This window comes from Phocoena sinus, chromosome 19, assembly GCF_008692025.1.
Source record: "Phocoena sinus isolate mPhoSin1 chromosome 19, mPhoSin1.pri, whole genome shotgun sequence".
In the NCBI taxonomy this organism is placed as follows: Eukaryota; Metazoa; Chordata; class Mammalia; order Artiodactyla; family Phocoenidae; genus Phocoena; species Phocoena sinus.
In genome coordinates, this window is record NC_045781.1 from 9,954,562 (window position 1) to 9,970,338 (window position 15,777).

Below are 15,777 nucleotides of genomic sequence, written 5' to 3' on the forward strand. Positions count from 1 at the left end.
GCTTCAGCAGTTGTGGCTCTCGGGCTCTAGAGCGCAGGCTCAGTAGTTGTGGCGCACGGGCTTAGTTGCTCCGTGGCATGTGGGATCTTCCCGGACCAGGGCTCAAACCCGTGTTCCCTGCACTGGCAGGCAGATTCTTAGGCACTGAGCCACCAGGGAAGTCCTGCATTTAGTTTTGATGTCTTTATACTGTCCTTCAGTCTGGTACAACCGCTCAGCCTATCTTTGTGTTTGACGTTTTCGATAAATCACAGGCCACTTCTTAGCTCTTTGGTAAGGTGTCTAGATTTGGGTTTGTCTGACATTTCCTTGTGATCAGATTCTGGTGGCAGGAATATTATAAAAGTGATGCTGTGTCCTTCTCAGTGCATGGTATCAGAAGGTACACGATGTTTGTCATCCCATTCTTGGTGATGAATTCCTTCGCTTGGTGAAGGTGAATTGTGGAATCCCGGACTCACCGACCCACCAGGTCAGTGTCTCCCCTTTCTGGGCCTCAGTTTCCCTTTCTGTAAAATGGAGGTGTGGCTGACTTGAGGGTCTGCTCACACACCGAACCAGCAGATGTGTTCTGTTTAGTTCGTATGCTTTTAAAAGCATTTTGGGGGGACAGCACCCACATTTAAGATTTGGCAGATTTCATGCAAGCGCTTGAAAGAGATATTCTCTGACTGAGCATCTGGGTTTACTCAGGGTGGTGATAACAAGTGAAACTTTGCAACAGAGGCTGGGCCTCTGGAGCAATGCATTGAAAGCATGACTTCTGGCTCTAGAATGCAAGGACTTTCACAGATGAGAACAGTTCTTGGTGGTGGTGGTTAAGGGGGGTGTTTAATTCTGGGAGGGCTGGGGGGGTACTGGAGACCCTCTATATAGCCCTTCTCCCCTCTCCTTCGAGTCTTTCTTCAGGGGAAGGGGGCCGGGTGTGGAAGGACACGTGCCCAGTCCCAAGGTCAGGAAGCTGAGAGGGGGTTTCCATGTGTGGAGAGGCCAGATCCTTTGTTTTAGAGAAGTAAGTTACCAAGGTCAGGGCCGGGTTCAGCTTTTGAACCGGGGGATAGTTTCTCACACACAAAGAGGCACATCACCTACAGCTTGGACCCACAGATACAAGGAGATCTTGACACACACTCCAGGCTGGTGATGGGGCTGGCACCTACACTCTCATCAAATCCTCATCACCCCATCAGCCCTCAGACGTGGGCATTATTCCCATTTTACAGATGCGGAAACGGAGGCTCGGGGCCTGAAGTCGCCGGATCAAGGTCACACGGCTAGGGAATGGAAGGGCTGGACTCGAACTCAGTTCTAACTCCGGGGCCTGTGCTCTCAACGACACATCACCTGTTATCTTGCAGCCTTTCCACACACACATGCGTGTGCACACACAGAATAATAGGCACAACCACATACAACCTTCCTGTGAGTCAAGAGGGCCCAGCGACTATGAGCGTGGGTCTAGGAGGCAGGAGACCTGGCCTTGGATGGGCAACTTGCTCTCTCTGAGTCTCAGTTTTCTCATCTGGAATATGGGTGCCATCATGGTCAATACATGGCTGCTAATATTTGCTCCCAAACTGGTCACACAGTGTGACAGGGGACCAGACACAGCCACAAAGAATCGCAGACACCATAATGCAATGGGGAGTGGGTGAGGCTCACTCATTCTACCGTCACTTCTCAGGGGTCTGCTCCGTGCCAGGCAGTGTGCTGGCTGCTGTGGGTAGGGCAGCAGGAGGAAACTGTCCTCCCAGGGCTCACGGTCTGCTGGAGAGACAGTCATTGCACATGACCTTGCTCATGTGGTGGGATTATCATGTGGGAAGTTCTCACACACAGCTGCTTGCAGGGCCCAACAGTCACCCTCTGTAGTGGGTTGAGCGGTGGCCTCCCACAAAGATATGTCCCCATCCTTACCCCCCAAAACCTTTAAATGTGACCTTATTTGGAAAAAGGGTCTTTGCAGATGCACTTAAGGTTAGGATCTCAAGATGAGATCATCCTGGATTACCTGGGTGGGTTTAGGGCTAAACCCAGTGACAATTGTCCTTATAAGAGCCAGAAGAGAAGACACAGACACACAGCAGAGGAAGCCATGTGAAGATGGAGGCAGAGATTGGAGAGATGCAGCCACAAGCCAAGGAATGCCAGCAGCCACCTAGGATCCTCCCCTAGAGCCTTTGGAGGGAGTGTGGCCCTGCTGACACCTTCATTTTGAACTTCTGGCTTCCAGAACTGTGAGAGAATAGATTCATTTTGAGCCATCTAGTTTGTGGCCATTTGTTACAGCAGCCCTAGGAAACCAACATGTCTTCCAAATCAGGCAGCTCTAGGGACACCATAGCCCAGAGGCAGCATCAAAAGCACTGGTACATGGCTTCCCTGGTGGCTCAGTGGTTGAGAGTCTGCCTGCTGATGCAGGGGACGCGGGTTCGTGCCCCAGTCCGGGAAGATCCCACATGCCGCGGAGCGGCTGGGCCTGTGAGCCATGGCCGCTGAGCCTGCGCGTCCGGAGCCTGTGCTCCGCAACGGGAGAGGCCACAGCGGTGAGAGGCCCGCGTACAGAAGAAAAAAAAAAAAAAATTGGGCTACCCAGTCAGAGCTGCCCCAGAAGTGCGTGTACATGGATGTGTGTGCGTGTGTGTACACACACACACCCCTAGCCTAGACGCAACAGTGTCTCCTAGGAAGACGTTAAGGCGGTGGGCCCCACAGATACAGCATGTTGTGGAGTCACCGCAGCAGAAATGTTCACAATCACCAAGACATACAAAGACCCAGAGGCCCAAGGAGGGCCCGCCAGACTGAAAAACCCACACTCAGCATCACTCGGAGACACAAACACATGGTCACTGAAGAAGACCAATAGAATGGGACCAAGGTTGCCAGCTTCTCCCAAAGGACACCACTTTCTCCAAGGCTGGAGGCACTGGGGGCTGACATGGGGTCCAGCCCTTTCTTGGGGGTTCCAGCTTGTCCTTGCCCCCCCCCATTGTACATCCATCTTCCCTTCCCAACGGGCAAATCTCTGTAACAAATCACTTATCCATATACCCACCGCTTAGTGATGTCGCTTCTCTGATCGAATAGAGACTCCGATGATATTTACATCCTAACCCCTGGAACTCTGTGAATGTTACTTCATATGGCAAAAGGGATTTGGCAGATGTGAGGAAGTTAAGGGTCTTGAGATGGGGGAGATTATCCTGGATTGTCTGTGGGCACCTGGGGGAATCACAGGGTCCTCCTAAGAGGGAAACGGGAGATCAGATCAGAGTAGATGTACAGATAGAAGCAAGAAGGTGCTGTGATACAAGGAAGGGGCCATGAGCTAAGGAATGCAGGCGGCCTCTGGGAGCTGGATAGTGCAAGGGACCAGATTCTCCTCTAGAGCTTCCAGGAGGAACCAGCTCTGCTGACACTTTGACTTTGGTCCAGTCAAGTTGATTTTGGACTTCTGACCTCCAGAACTATAAGAGGATGAATCTGTGCTGTTTTAAGCTGCTGAATCTGTGGTGCTTTGTTACTGTGGTAACGGGAAATGAATGCAAACCCTGACTGATACGTAAGAGACGCGTCCAGACGGTCAAAAATATATATGTACATCAGGGGGGCCCTGGAGCCACTGAATCAAAATGTGACACAGCAAGCGAGGCAGTCACATAGAAACAATCACATGATGACCGCAGGTCTCAATGTTAGGAACACTCACAAATGCTACACGCACGGAGACCCAGAGGCAACTGGCATCAACAGTTTACCACAGGTACACAATTGGGGGGAACCAGCTGTGGTACACAGGGACCCACAAACCGCAGAATCCTTCAGAAGCACACATACACACACATGTACTATGGAATCCAACGGGGTCCTCTGGAAAGATGTCACACTTCACGTCGTCCCCAGAAACAATGGCACAGTGACACAATGACGGAACATTTACAACACACCGTAAGTCCTAGAGTCGCCCACACATGTCACTGTCAGTCTGAGACTCACACAGAGTCAGCTGGATACAGCACCCAGGTGGGCACACACACAAACACACTCTCTCCAGACCTCCTCATGAAAGAGGCCTAGCAAAGCCAGGGATATGGTACAAAAATAGTTTATTACAAAAGAAATTCAACCAAAAAGCCTAATAATTTACATTGATATCAGTGCCTGGCTACAGCCCATCTCTCCCTCCTTACTGAACTGGGTAAAGGCCAGAGGGGAGGGCTGTTCCTTGGTTCCACCAGCTCTGGGAGAGGAGAAGGAAATGAATGATTGGGTGAAGTTCCAGATGGGAGACCGGTGCCTGAGAATAATAGGGTAAGAGTCCCGGGCTGGGGGTGGGGACGAGATGGGGGAATATCCATGCTGAGAAGAGGGGGGCGGTTATGGGTAAATATATGTGCCTCTGTGCAAATCCTGGTCCAGAAGATTGGGGGGGGGGCAGAGTGAGATCTTCACAGTTTCCAGGAGGGCTGACCCCATAGGGCAGCGAGGTCCCTCCTCATGAGTCCGAGATCTGCCCCCCCATCCCTCTCAGCTACCTCCTGGAGCTGGGGAGGGGGGCACCGGCCGGCCAGGGGCTCGGAGGACCCCGGCATAGGGCAGGAAGGTCGGTGGAGATGAGGCAGGAAGGAAAAAATTGGGGGGAACCATGGGGAATCCAGGGGGGTCCTTGGGGGGAGACTGGGAGGGCGAGGAGGGTGGTGATGCTGACAGAAGACCTGTGGGAAGAGAAGAGAGAGGAGGGGTGAGGGCAGCGAAAGGCTGGATCCAGGGAGAAGGGGGCTGGGGACCCCCCCTCCTGGGTTCTGAGGGAGGGCGGAGCTGGGCTGCTGCAAGTTGGGAGCCGGTTTCTCACCATTGGAGCTGAGGCGGCTGCTGCTCTCAGGGGAGGTGGTGGCACTCCGGTCAGGGGAGGGCTCTGGCTGGCATGCAGGAGCAGCCCGTGTGGCCTTCCCTCTCAGGATGTCGATGACCTGTGGGGCGATGCGGGGGTGGTGTCATCACCAGGCCACCCCTGCCCACACAGCCCTGCTTCTCTCCATCTCTCCTAGCTCACGGGGTCTCCTAGCTCAGGGAGCACCGCCTCTTTCTCAGTACGTGCAGGGGGGCAAGTCACTTCCTTTCTTTGTGCCTCAGTCACTCCTTTGTCTAGAACTCACACCCACGCCCTCAGGCTCACCGGCTCGCCTCCACGCCCTGGCACAGACGCGCACACGCCCACCGCCGCATCCCCTGCACGCACGTGCCCACTCACCTGTCACATCCGCGAGGACCGGCGCTCGGGCACAGACACCCCTGAAACCCCTGTAACCCCCGCCGCCACCAGCGCGCACACTCACTCACCCGGCGGCTGCGCGCCACCATGAGCGGCGTGTCGTTGTGGCAGTTCTTGAGGCCGCTGTCTGCGCCGCTGCGGACCAGCGTGCGCACGAGCGGGAGGAGCCCGCGGCCTGACGCCGAGTGCAGCGCCGAGCTGCCCGAGTACATTTGCGCGTTCACGTTGGCGCCGTGCTGCGGGCGGGTGGGCGCGGGTCAGGACCACCGCCAGGTCCCGGTGGAGGGCGTGGGGGGCGGAACCCAGGGGGCGGGGCTACAGTGAGGGGCGGGGCCGGGCGTGAGGGTGGGAATCACAACCTGGGGCGGGGCCAGATCGGGGTTGGGTGATAGAAGGGTAGAAGTTGGAAACAAAGGCGGGACAGAGCGGGATTGGAGGGGCGGCGCCGAATCAACCGGAGCTGGACTCGGCAGCCCCGGCCAAAGCAGGGGCGGAGTCAGAGAAGGGAAGGGTCCAGAGTCTGGGCCTGATCCTGGACGGAGTCGGGGAGGAAGGACAGCGCGGGGACAGGGCCACAGCCGGAAGGCAGGGTCAGCAAGACTCTAGGTGGTTGGGGCCTGGGACGTTTTGGGGCCGGAGGAGGGATGGGAGAAGACCCGGGACTAGTTCGTAGCCTGGAGGGGTGAAGTCCTAGGGTTGACAGAACGAGGCCTAGAAAGAAAGGTCGGGGCTGGAAGCGCAGCAAGAGCAAGAGCCAGAACTGGAAGGCGGCGTCGGTGGCAGGGATGGGGCGACAGCCGGGTGGTGTCAGAGGAAAGGGTGGGCGAGAGGCCACGGGCAGGGGCCTCACCCACCTGTAGCAGCAGCTGCACCATGCTAAGGCTGTTGTTTTCCACGGCGTGGATGAGTGGGGAGCGGCCGCTCTTAATGTCCTGCGGCAGGGCGGGAAGGTTTTAAGCGTCTCCTAGCACTGCCCAAACAGCCGGCGGCCCGCATCCTAACCGCTGGGTCCAGCATCTCAATCCCCTTAGATTCTTCAAGCCCCACCCCACCCATTCGGGCTCTCTCCCACCCAAGCCCCGCCCCGTTGGCCCCGCCCCCCTGCTCCTCTTGGCCCCTCCCCCGGCCCAATCGCGCTCACCACCGCGTCGATGTCCGCGCCGTGCTCCAGCAAGAGCAGCACCGCTTCTTGGCACTCGGTGTTCACGGCCACGTGCAGGGCGGTGAGCCCTGAAGGAGGGGGAGGCTCAGTTAAACCTGGACCTGGGGCTTTGCAGCCTCAGGACTCCAGGTCCTGCCGGACAACCCCACCCCGCGCCCGGGTAGATGCTCACCGTCGTAATTGCGGGCCTCCAGGTCCATGGTGCCCCCGGCCGCGCTGTCCAGCAGGGCCCGCAGGCAGGCCGGGCTGCGGTGCTCGCAAGCTAGGTGCGCTGCCGTCTGGCCGTGGCGGTCCAGTGCCATGGGGCTGGCACCGGCCATCACCAGGAGCCGGACCACAGACGGCAAAGTGGTGATCACAGCCAGGTGTAGCGGTGTCTGGGGAACAGAGACTGTGAGGGACCCGTTCCCTGCCCTGCGTCCCAGTCCTGCCTTCCTCAGAATTCCTGAGTCCTGACCCCCAGCTGTAAGTCTTAGGCAGCAACCAGAGATCTGGAGCACCTCGTCCCTCAGATTCAAGAGTCAGGGCCCCCAGCTCTTCTTCCCGTAGGAAACAGAAGTCCGGGTTCCCAGACCCCTTTCCCATTAGATCCAGGCCCCCAGGCCCCCAGCCTCACCTGCCGGAGGTTGTTGTAGATATCCAGCTCCCGGCCGCCATGCTGGAAGAGGTTGACTAGCCGATGCACAGCTGGTAGATTGCCCTGCACCACCGCAATGTGGAGTGGCCTGGGGGTGGAGGATCACAGGCGTTAGAGGCTGGTCACCTCTCACCCCCATACTCTCAGCAGTGCTAATTCCAAAATGCGCAGGATACTTTAGAAGCGTCTCTAGAATCCAACCACTGCTCCCCACCCCCACTCCCTCCATCCTGTCAGGCACCACCATCTCCCCTCCTGGACTGTCCCCTCCTCGCTGGCCTCCCTGCTTCCATCCTGCTCTACTGTCTGTCCCTCACATAGCAGCTAGAGGGACCCTTTTAGACCCTAAGTCAGGTCATGCCCCTTTTCTGCACAGAATCCTCAGAGTAAAGTCCTCAGCGTGGCCCACAGGCCCTGTGTGATCTTGTTTCCTGCTCTTCAATTCCTTTTGATATCATCTCCGTCCACTCTCCTCAGCCCACTCTGGCCACTAGCCTCCTTGGTGTTCCTCAAACATACCAAGCATGCTTGCCTCCTAGGCCTTTGCACTGGCTGTTCCCTCTGCTGGGAAGAGTCTTCCCCCCATACCTGCAGGACTAGCTCCCCTCATTTGGGCCTCTGCTAAAATGGTACAGCAGTGGCTCCCTCCCCCACCCCCGGCTTTATTTTCCTCCAGTTCATCACCTGATGTGGTACACTTTACTCGTTTCCTGTCTGAATCTCCCCCCATAGAATGTCAACTCCACCAGGGTAGAGCGTTTGGTGTGCTTCCATCACTGCCCAGTGCCTAGGACAGCGGCTGGTGCTGAGCAGCTGCTCCACAAACACGCTCTGAATAGGTGAGTCCCGCTCAATGATCCCCGGCCATCCTTGAAGCTGATAACCACATTCCCACCCCGCTCAAGGCCACAGTTTTCTCTTGTGGAATGGGTGGGGATGAACTCGATACCACCAGCAAGGTCTCCATCAGCGGTGACTGGAGATCACGGTCAGCCTCCATCCCAAGAGTATGTATGTGGAGGAAGTTTTGCCCAGAAGGGAGGTGGGACAAACTAGTCACTGTTTGGGAAGCTGGACTGCGCAACCCAGGTCCGCCCCGCCCCCCACTTCTGGACTGAAGGACTCATTCCCTCAGCTTCTGGGAAAGTTGTCAGCTCTCGGCTCTCTCTGGGAATTACCCTCCGCTGAAAAGAGCTGCTTGCCCAGGTCATGGGGGTGAGGTGGGTAGATGCCACCCAATGACATCCAGTGACTGGTCCGTGTGGGTGTCGAAGGCCTGGGCTTCTGGCCCCAACTCTGAAGGCCACTCCAGCTGCAACATTCCCTGTGCGATAACTGAGGCCCTGATGAAACTACGTAGCAGCTCAAATTCTCCCTGTGCGCAGTCCTGCTTCCTCCATCTCTGTAGGCACTGATCTGGATAACACTTTTCAATAAACTTCCTGCCCCTTCCCAGGGCCCCGAACCTGGAAGAGCCATTTAGAGCTGAGAGCAACCTGGGACGACTGTATGGGGTGGGGGACATTAGCGCTGAGGGCACAAGGCTGACTGGAGGTACACAGTCCCTACAACCTTTCTTTAAAGGCCATTTTCTAGAGCAACTTCTTTCTCACCCACCACTGCTTGCTGACAAACCAGAGCGTGGCTAAGAGAGGTGAACAGCGGGTCTCCCAATTGTGGAACCTGCATCCAGAATCCAGCTCCCTAGGTACTGGAGGCAGAGAAATCCTGCAGCCCTGGGGGCTTTGCCGGGGCTGAGTGGGCCGGGGCTGCAAATTGCGTTACAAGTCTCTCTAGCTGTGCGGCTAGGTGGCCCTTTACAGCCTCGGGTTTCTCCTCTGTAAAGTATAGCCTACAAGAACGCCCATCTCCCAGTAGGAGATTGTGCAGGTGTAACGCTGAACCTGGATCCTGAACCGAGAAAGCCAAATTTAAAAAGAAATCTTGGGGGAGGGGTCGGAGCTGGGCCAGGGCCCCCTTGGGAAGGGCTCCCTCCCCTCCCTGCATCTCCCAGGACGCCCGGCCTGGGTCCCCTTCGGGGCGGGAGGGGTTAAGTGAGGGCAGAGGGAGAAAATTATTTCAGAGAAACCGTCCAGGCCTGAGTTCCCATAAACGCGCGGGCCGCAGCGGGTGGGGCGGGGCTGGAGGAAGTGGGGACGGGAGGGGCGGCCCAGCCCTCGGACTTCCAGTAACAGGTCTGCTGGGCGGGGCTCCGCTTCCTGCTCCCGGGGGAGGGAAACCTGTCCCGTCGGGGATCTACCCCGGCCACCCGGCCACCCCAACTTCCATCCTCGAATAGGGCGGAGAGGGGAGCCTAATCCAAAGCGATCTAGTTACGCTGGGGGTAAGGGCCCCAACTTCTCCAGCCAGAGGACCCCTCTGGAACTCCACCCTCCAGGGCTCCGACTCCAGCTGGCTCCCTAACCCCCACATCTTGGCATCCATCCCCAAGATCTCTTGGGACCCGGGAATACGGTGCCCTAACTCATTGCGGATACGAACTTTCCCCTTCCCTCCGAGTTCTAGATCCCCAAGCTGCCCTGCCCTCTGCTCCTTACCCGCTCAGGGGTCACGGAAGGCAGTCCCCCAACCTCTGCTCTCTGGGACTCAGGACGCGTTCCCCCCTCTCTTGGAGACCCAGACTTCCATCTTCCCAGTGCCTCCTGACTTCTTGGTGGCGGGGGGTGGGGGTGGGGGGTGGGGAGGTTGTCCGAATGCCCTGAGATCTTACTCCCTTGAATCCCTAGAAGTTCAGCCTCCCAACCATAGCTTTGCCATTCTGGGGACCCAGACCTAGCGTGTCCCTCCTACCCCGCCCCCGCCTGGCCTGTGCCTGCTGCCCATTCCGGTAAAGTCTCGGCCCCAGCGGAAGGGGTTAAGGTTAGAGGGAGCGCCAGGAGGGGGAGGCTGTGAGTGAGTGACGGGTGCTGACGTGGGGGAGGCAGAGCAGCTGGGCTGCGGTCAGGTTCCGCGGGAAGGGATTTCCCCCAACAGGCAGCTGAGGCAGAAGTGTTTGCTTTGGGGGAGAGCGGGGAGGGCGGGGAAGGCGGCTGGGGTGTGGGGCTGGAGACTGGTGTGCCAGGTCGCCTCTGCACCCTGCTTTCACAGGTTGCAAACAAATCACCCCTGGGGACAGATACAAATTAAATCTATTTCACTGATGACCCCAGACGTACCCAGAGTGGGCGGGAACTAGCTTTACCGAGCCCTGTATATGTATATCTCAGGTACTGTCTCCTGCTTGGGTTCACAAGGATAAGTCCACGACAACCCTGGGAGCTCTGTTCAACCAACCAAAAGCCACTCCCATGTACTGAGCACCTACTGTGTGCACCCCCCTCCGTTCTATGCACTGTTTGTATGTACATCACTGCACTGAATCCTAATTGTGATTATGAGCCCGGATTTCCAAATAGGGAAACTGAGGCTCGGGGATGTGAAGTCACCCAGGAGCCAGTGGTGGAGGCGCCCCCCTTTCCTTGTAGAAATAGGCTTGTCCATCCCATCTCCACCTGTGGTTTCCAGTCCCCAAACCCCAGTCCCAGACAATCGCTTTATAGAAATCATTTCATTTCTGCCTCACAGAGACCCTCATCTTATGCTTCCTGTCTTTACAGGGGGAAACTGAGGTAGAGAGGGGTGAGAAAGTGGCCGGCTGAGATTCAAACCGAGGTCGATAGGATAACAATAACCATGGCGGTCAAGTTTATCGAGTGCTTACTATGTGCTAGGCCCTCCCATGCAGGATTTTTCAGCAGCTTTGTGCTGCTCAGAAGCATGGACCCTCAAACGGCAGATGATAAAACCATGAGATTTGGGAAGTCAACTTAAGGGGTCGTCAAGTTAATTTAGTGGGCTATGGCCAGGAAACAATGACATAAGACGAGAATAGAAAATCCCAAAGTAGATCCCAAGTCGGAAGGGTGAGTGTTGTTTTGTTCTGTGCAATTTTTATTTCAAGTTTATATGTGCGTGTATGTGCTGGGTTTAGTAAAAAGCAATAACGATAATAATACCAGTAATTAATACATATTGAACAGGCAATCTGCGAGGCTCAGTGCTAGGAGTTTAACATGTATAGTTCGTATAATACATTGGTCAGTGAGATGTCTTCCTCATTTTGGGATTTTGATAAAACATTTGAAGCCCACTGCTCCAAAAACATTCCTGGGAGGTAAGTGCTCTCAGGGTGCCCAATTTTTCAGAAGAGGAAACTGAGGTCCAGAGAGGGAAAGGGGCTTGCTCAGAGTCACACAGCGGTGGAGACAGGGTTCTAACTCTGGTGCAGGTAACTTGAAAGCCCACGCTGAGTGCCCCTGTGCTGTGGTGGGTGGGTGAGGTGGGTGGAAGGTTGGTCTCCCCACTCCCTACTGCCCTCCATGAATGGGGGACTGTCACTCACGTGTCTCCGTCCTCGTCCGCATGGGTGGCCATGGCGATGTCAGCTGACAGGGGGTGTTCCATGGAGCACATCATGGGGTACAGGGGTGTAGGCAGGTTCAGCAGAGGAAAGGGGGAGCCCATTGTTGGGGTGGGGTACAGGGACAGTAAAGGTCCTGGGCAGAGAAAGGACATGTGTGAGACCAAGCCCACAGATCCTCAACCCATCCTCCACCTCCCGGCCTTCGCTACTGCGTGTCACCTGCCCTTTTTCCCAGGTCCCTTTTGCATCTCCTACTGAGTCCTCAAGGTGCAAGACAAACTCCTCTACCGCATCCCTCCTCTGGGCTCCCATAGCTTCCGCCAGCCCACCCCCCGCCCCAGCCCAGGACACTCTCACTGTCACATCTTTACTTGTGTCTGATGCCCCATCTCCCACTAGGCAGAGAGTCCCTTAAGGACTGAACCCCCATCATCACTCAGCAGGGGGACCTCAGGGCCTGTTTGCTGAGTGAATTTGTGGCTGAGGGAGGTAAGGATGGATGAAGCACTGGATGTAGGGTGTGGGGTGAATGTGTACAGAGTTTGGGGAGAGGGAATGGTGCCAGAAACATGTTCAGATCAAAGTGTTGGAAGGGACCATGGTAGCAGGCAAATCCATATCCACCCATCACACAGATGGGGAAAACTGAGGCCCAGGTTCTCATCGGGGGAATAGGAAAAAAGGAGAAGGCTGTGACCGGCCTCCTGATGCACAGCTTGAAGCTGTACTCTGACGGGGTGGAAGGTGCAGAAACTGGGCAAAGGTCTGGAGGCACTAGGCATGTGGTCTCTGCAGCTCTGAGGGTCACTCCGAGATCGTGAGGTGGGCACAGCTGTGGGAGGGGCCACCCCCTCCTGGAGGTCAGGGATGAAGACAGGATCCAGAAAATGGATTTTGGCCTTCTCTGTCTTCTCCTGGTCCTTGGGGGTTTCCATTCCTGAACCCCCAAGTTTCCTGGTCCTTGCATGTCCAATACCAGGTCTTGACACCCCGAGGCCTTCTGCCCAGAGACCCCTGAATCCTTCTTCCTGGCTCTAAATCCTTGAGTCCCAGAACTCCCCAGTCCTGCCCCCAATTCTTAGACTGAGCCCAAGCCCCCTAAGGCCACCTGAACTTGTGACCCCAGCGAACACACTGGTCACTTGCAAGCACACAGAACTGGGTGCTCAGAACCCCAGATCTCTGGCCTGCTGGCTCCTTAAGGACCCTTGGTATCTGGATCGGTTTCCTTGGGTCCTTGTGATCCCAGATATTGGGGTGCTCAGAACTCCAACGTCGTTCTCCTAATTCCCATCGTCTCCCGACATCTTGGTTCCCGAGATTTTGACATCCGGGGATCCTTAATATCTGTCTCCTTAGAACCCCACTCTCTGTTCCTCTGACTTCCTTTGACCCCACATATAGTTCGGGATGCCAGGACCCCAGTTTCTTGGGTCCAAGTGCTGATTCCTTATAACCCTAGATATCTGGGTTCTGAAGAGTTCCCGGGGCTTGATTCCCTGAGAACCCAATTCTGTACTGCTGGGCACTGTCTCCTAGCTCCCTATATGTGGCACTCGGACCCTGGGCTCTATCCCTCAGGGCCCCCTGACACCCAGCCTTCCTACAACCCCGATACCTGTGTTCCAAGGCACTGCTCCCTGAAGCTCCCATATCTGCACCCCTGGGACCTCAGGCTGTGCGCCCAGCTCCCCAGGAACCCCATATCTGTGCCCTTGGGACCTTGGCTTCTGTCCCTCAGCTGCCCGAGGCCCCGTATATTACGTCGGAGCTCTGCCCCTGGCTCCGGTAGTGACCCTCTGCACTGCCTGGCCCCCACCCGGCCATGACCCGCGGAAGCCACTCACCCTGGTAGTAAATTGCTTCTGGCCGGGCCAGGCCGTGGGGGGGCGCAGGCACCGCTGGCGTGTCTAAGCCACCGCGGAGGGGATCCGGGGGGACGATGGGGCCCGCAGCGCCGCGGGGGGCGGCGGGCTCCGGGGAGGGCGCACGCAGAGGGCGCTTGCGGAGCGGCAGCGCGGCGCCTGGGGGTCCGGAGGCCTTGGGCCGGGTACGCAGGTCCACAGGCCCCTCGTCCATGGTCCCCGCGGGGCATCGGGGCATGGGGCCGCCGGGGACGGCGGCCGAGCGGGCGGCCGGAGTGCGGCTGGGTTGGCGGCACGGGAGGGTGGCTGCGCCGAGCGCCGGGACTTCCCCTGCTGCCGGCTGAACTGAAGGGACTTTTGTCGGCCCGGGCGGTGCCGACAGCCTGCCTCCCCGCCCCCGGCCCCCCCGGGGCCACCCGTCCGCCCCAGGGGTTTCCTGGACCCGCCGCCGCTCCCGCCGTCCCGCGGTGCAGCCTGCAGAGCGCCCCGCCCGCGCCGCGCCCCGCGCCCGCCCCCTCCCAGCCCCGCGGCGCCCGGAGCGGCCGGGTCTTGGCGTGGGGCGGGGGGTGGGTGGGAAGAAGGCGGGGTCGCGGGTTGCGGGGTCCCCACCCCTGCGGCTGCGGGCGTCAGGCTCTGTCTGCGCTTTTTTGTCTTTCTGGCTATAGGCCTCTGTATCTCTCAGTCTGGCTTTCGGGTCTGGATAGATGTCTCTCTATCTCTGTGTCTCTGTTCTCAGTGTCTCTGTCTCTATCGTCTCTTTGCTTCCCTCACCATCTCTCTGTCACTCGAGTGCTGTCTGCTCTCAGCCTCTCCTCCAGGGAGGCAATTCCCTGAGGCCCTGGGGTCGCTAAGACGCGGGTTCGATTCCCTACTCCTACTTCCTCGCTGGGTGACCTTGACCAGGCACTTCCCTTCTGTGAGCCGTTTCCTCCTTTGTGGGAGCGAAAAGACGCACCCGGGGCAGGCGCCCAGGCACTATCCCTCAGCCTGCCCTGCCCCCATCTCTGCCTCCTCCTGTGCCTCCTCAGCTTTGGGTCTGAACTTCGTTGGGGGTGGTGTTCGGTGGGTAGTGCGCAGGGAAACAGTGAACGTGTTTCTTCCCGGCGGGGTCCCTGCACCCAGCCGGAGCCGCTGGGCACAGGGTGGGTGCTCCGGGAATCCTCGATGCACAGGGAAAGAAAGAGACGTGGCGAAAGGGGCATGGAGGTCGTGAGAGACTAAGGAGGAGGGAGACGGGGACATAGCAAGAGCCGCAGGGCCGCAAGACCAGAGTCACAGCGACCAAAGCCCGGGCCCAGGAGGCGGGGGCCGTCTGGCTCCCCTTCTGCCCCGCGTCCCGCTCCCATCCCGGGCGGGGTTGGTGGGTGGGGAACAGGCCCGGCTGGTTGGGGGCATGACTCAGAGGCAGGCAGGAGCTGCGGGCTGCTGGGCGGGGTGGTGTAAGCGGGGGGAGGGAAGGGCAGAGGCGGGCTTCTCCCGTGTCCCCTCCCCGGCCTCCCTTCTCCCCGCCCCGGGGAGGGGCCCCAGTCGCGCGGGGCTTTCCCGGATTTCCCTGGAGGCGGGGCCGTCGCTGGGGTTGAGTGCCGGTCACGGAGTTACCGGAGGCGGAGCGGAAGGCTTTGGGGACCTAAGGGGGCGAGGGAATGGGTGCTGCACCTCGGGTCTGTCCAGGCGGCTCGCAGGGTCTCCCTGGTTCTGTGTGTCTCCCCATGTCTTTGCATCTCCATCCCTGGCCTCCCTCTGTCTCCAGCCCCGTCCCACATTTTTGTCTCCCGATCTCTGGCTGCGCCTCGTCTCCCCTTCCTGGGACCCTGAAAATGGGTGTGGGCCCCCGGTTCTCAGAAAGGGACTTTGCCCAAGACTGGGGCCCCACCCCAGTGGATCGTTAACCGGGCTGACAGAAGCCTCACCCTTTTCCCCCTTCTCTCCTTTCTGCCTCTCTGGATCTCCCCCTCGGCCGCCTGTAATGGGAGAGCATCTGGGGGCAAGACCTGGGTTCAAGTCCCACTTCCACCCCTTGTTGACAGTGGACCCTAGACAGGTCATTTCTCTTGAGACTCAGTTTGTTCTTCTGGAAAATGGGGCTGATGTCACCCCCCGCCCGCAGAGTTGTGGCTACAAGGGAAAAGGCGAGGGAATTAGGGTGGAAAGTCTGGGGTCCCCGCCTACCCAGCCCTCACCTCCCGGGACTCTCAAACACAGGGGAGGGCTGGGATGTAGAGCACTACCCTGCTGTACAGAGGGCAGCTGAGGCTCGGAGCAGCGGGGCTTGTCAAGGTGATGGCCCTAGGAAGTAGTGCTGGACGGCTGCCCAAGGGCCTCCCACTCCCGGGCTCCCTTGCGGCCGGTGGAGAAATGGCTGTGGGCCCAGATAGGGGGAAGGGGGTGTCTGCGCTCGGCCCACAGGGGCTTGGA

At 58.2% G+C, this 15,777-nt stretch overlaps 1 protein-coding gene across 1 annotated transcript; it reads right to left on the reverse strand.

Moving 5' to 3' along the window:
- Positions 1-4,092: 4,092 nt before the first annotated feature.
- On the reverse strand, positions 4,093-13,820 carry BCL3 (BCL3 transcription coactivator). The gene is made up of 9 exons (XM_032614049.1): positions 13,345-13,820; positions 11,477-11,630; positions 7,054-7,162; positions 6,610-6,814; positions 6,417-6,505; positions 6,130-6,207; positions 5,344-5,511; positions 4,856-4,973; positions 4,093-4,718 (listed from the first exon to the last, which is right to left on the reverse strand). Exons 1-9 carry the CDS (start codon positions 13,598-13,600, stop codon positions 4,531-4,533), a joined length of 1,365 nt encoding a protein of 454 aa, XP_032469940.1. The 5' UTR covers positions 13,601-13,820; the 3' UTR covers positions 4,093-4,530.
- Positions 13,821-15,777: the final 1,957 nt, after the last annotated feature.

Bases quoted from the DNA above. Each gene is read 5' to 3' on its own strand.
- BCL3 (XM_032614049.1), bottom strand. From the start codon at position 13,600: ATGCCCCGATGCCCCGCGGGGACCATGGACGAGGGGCCTGTGGACCTG. The intron at 7,163-11,476 runs GTGAGTGACAGT...CTCCACCCCCAG, and splicing joins GCGGACGAGGACGGAGACAC to GCCACTCCACATTGCGGTGG. The intron at 4,719-4,855 runs GTGAGAAACCGG...CTCTTCCCACAG, and splicing joins CAGCCGCCTCAGCTCCAATG to GTCTTCTGTCAGCATCACCA.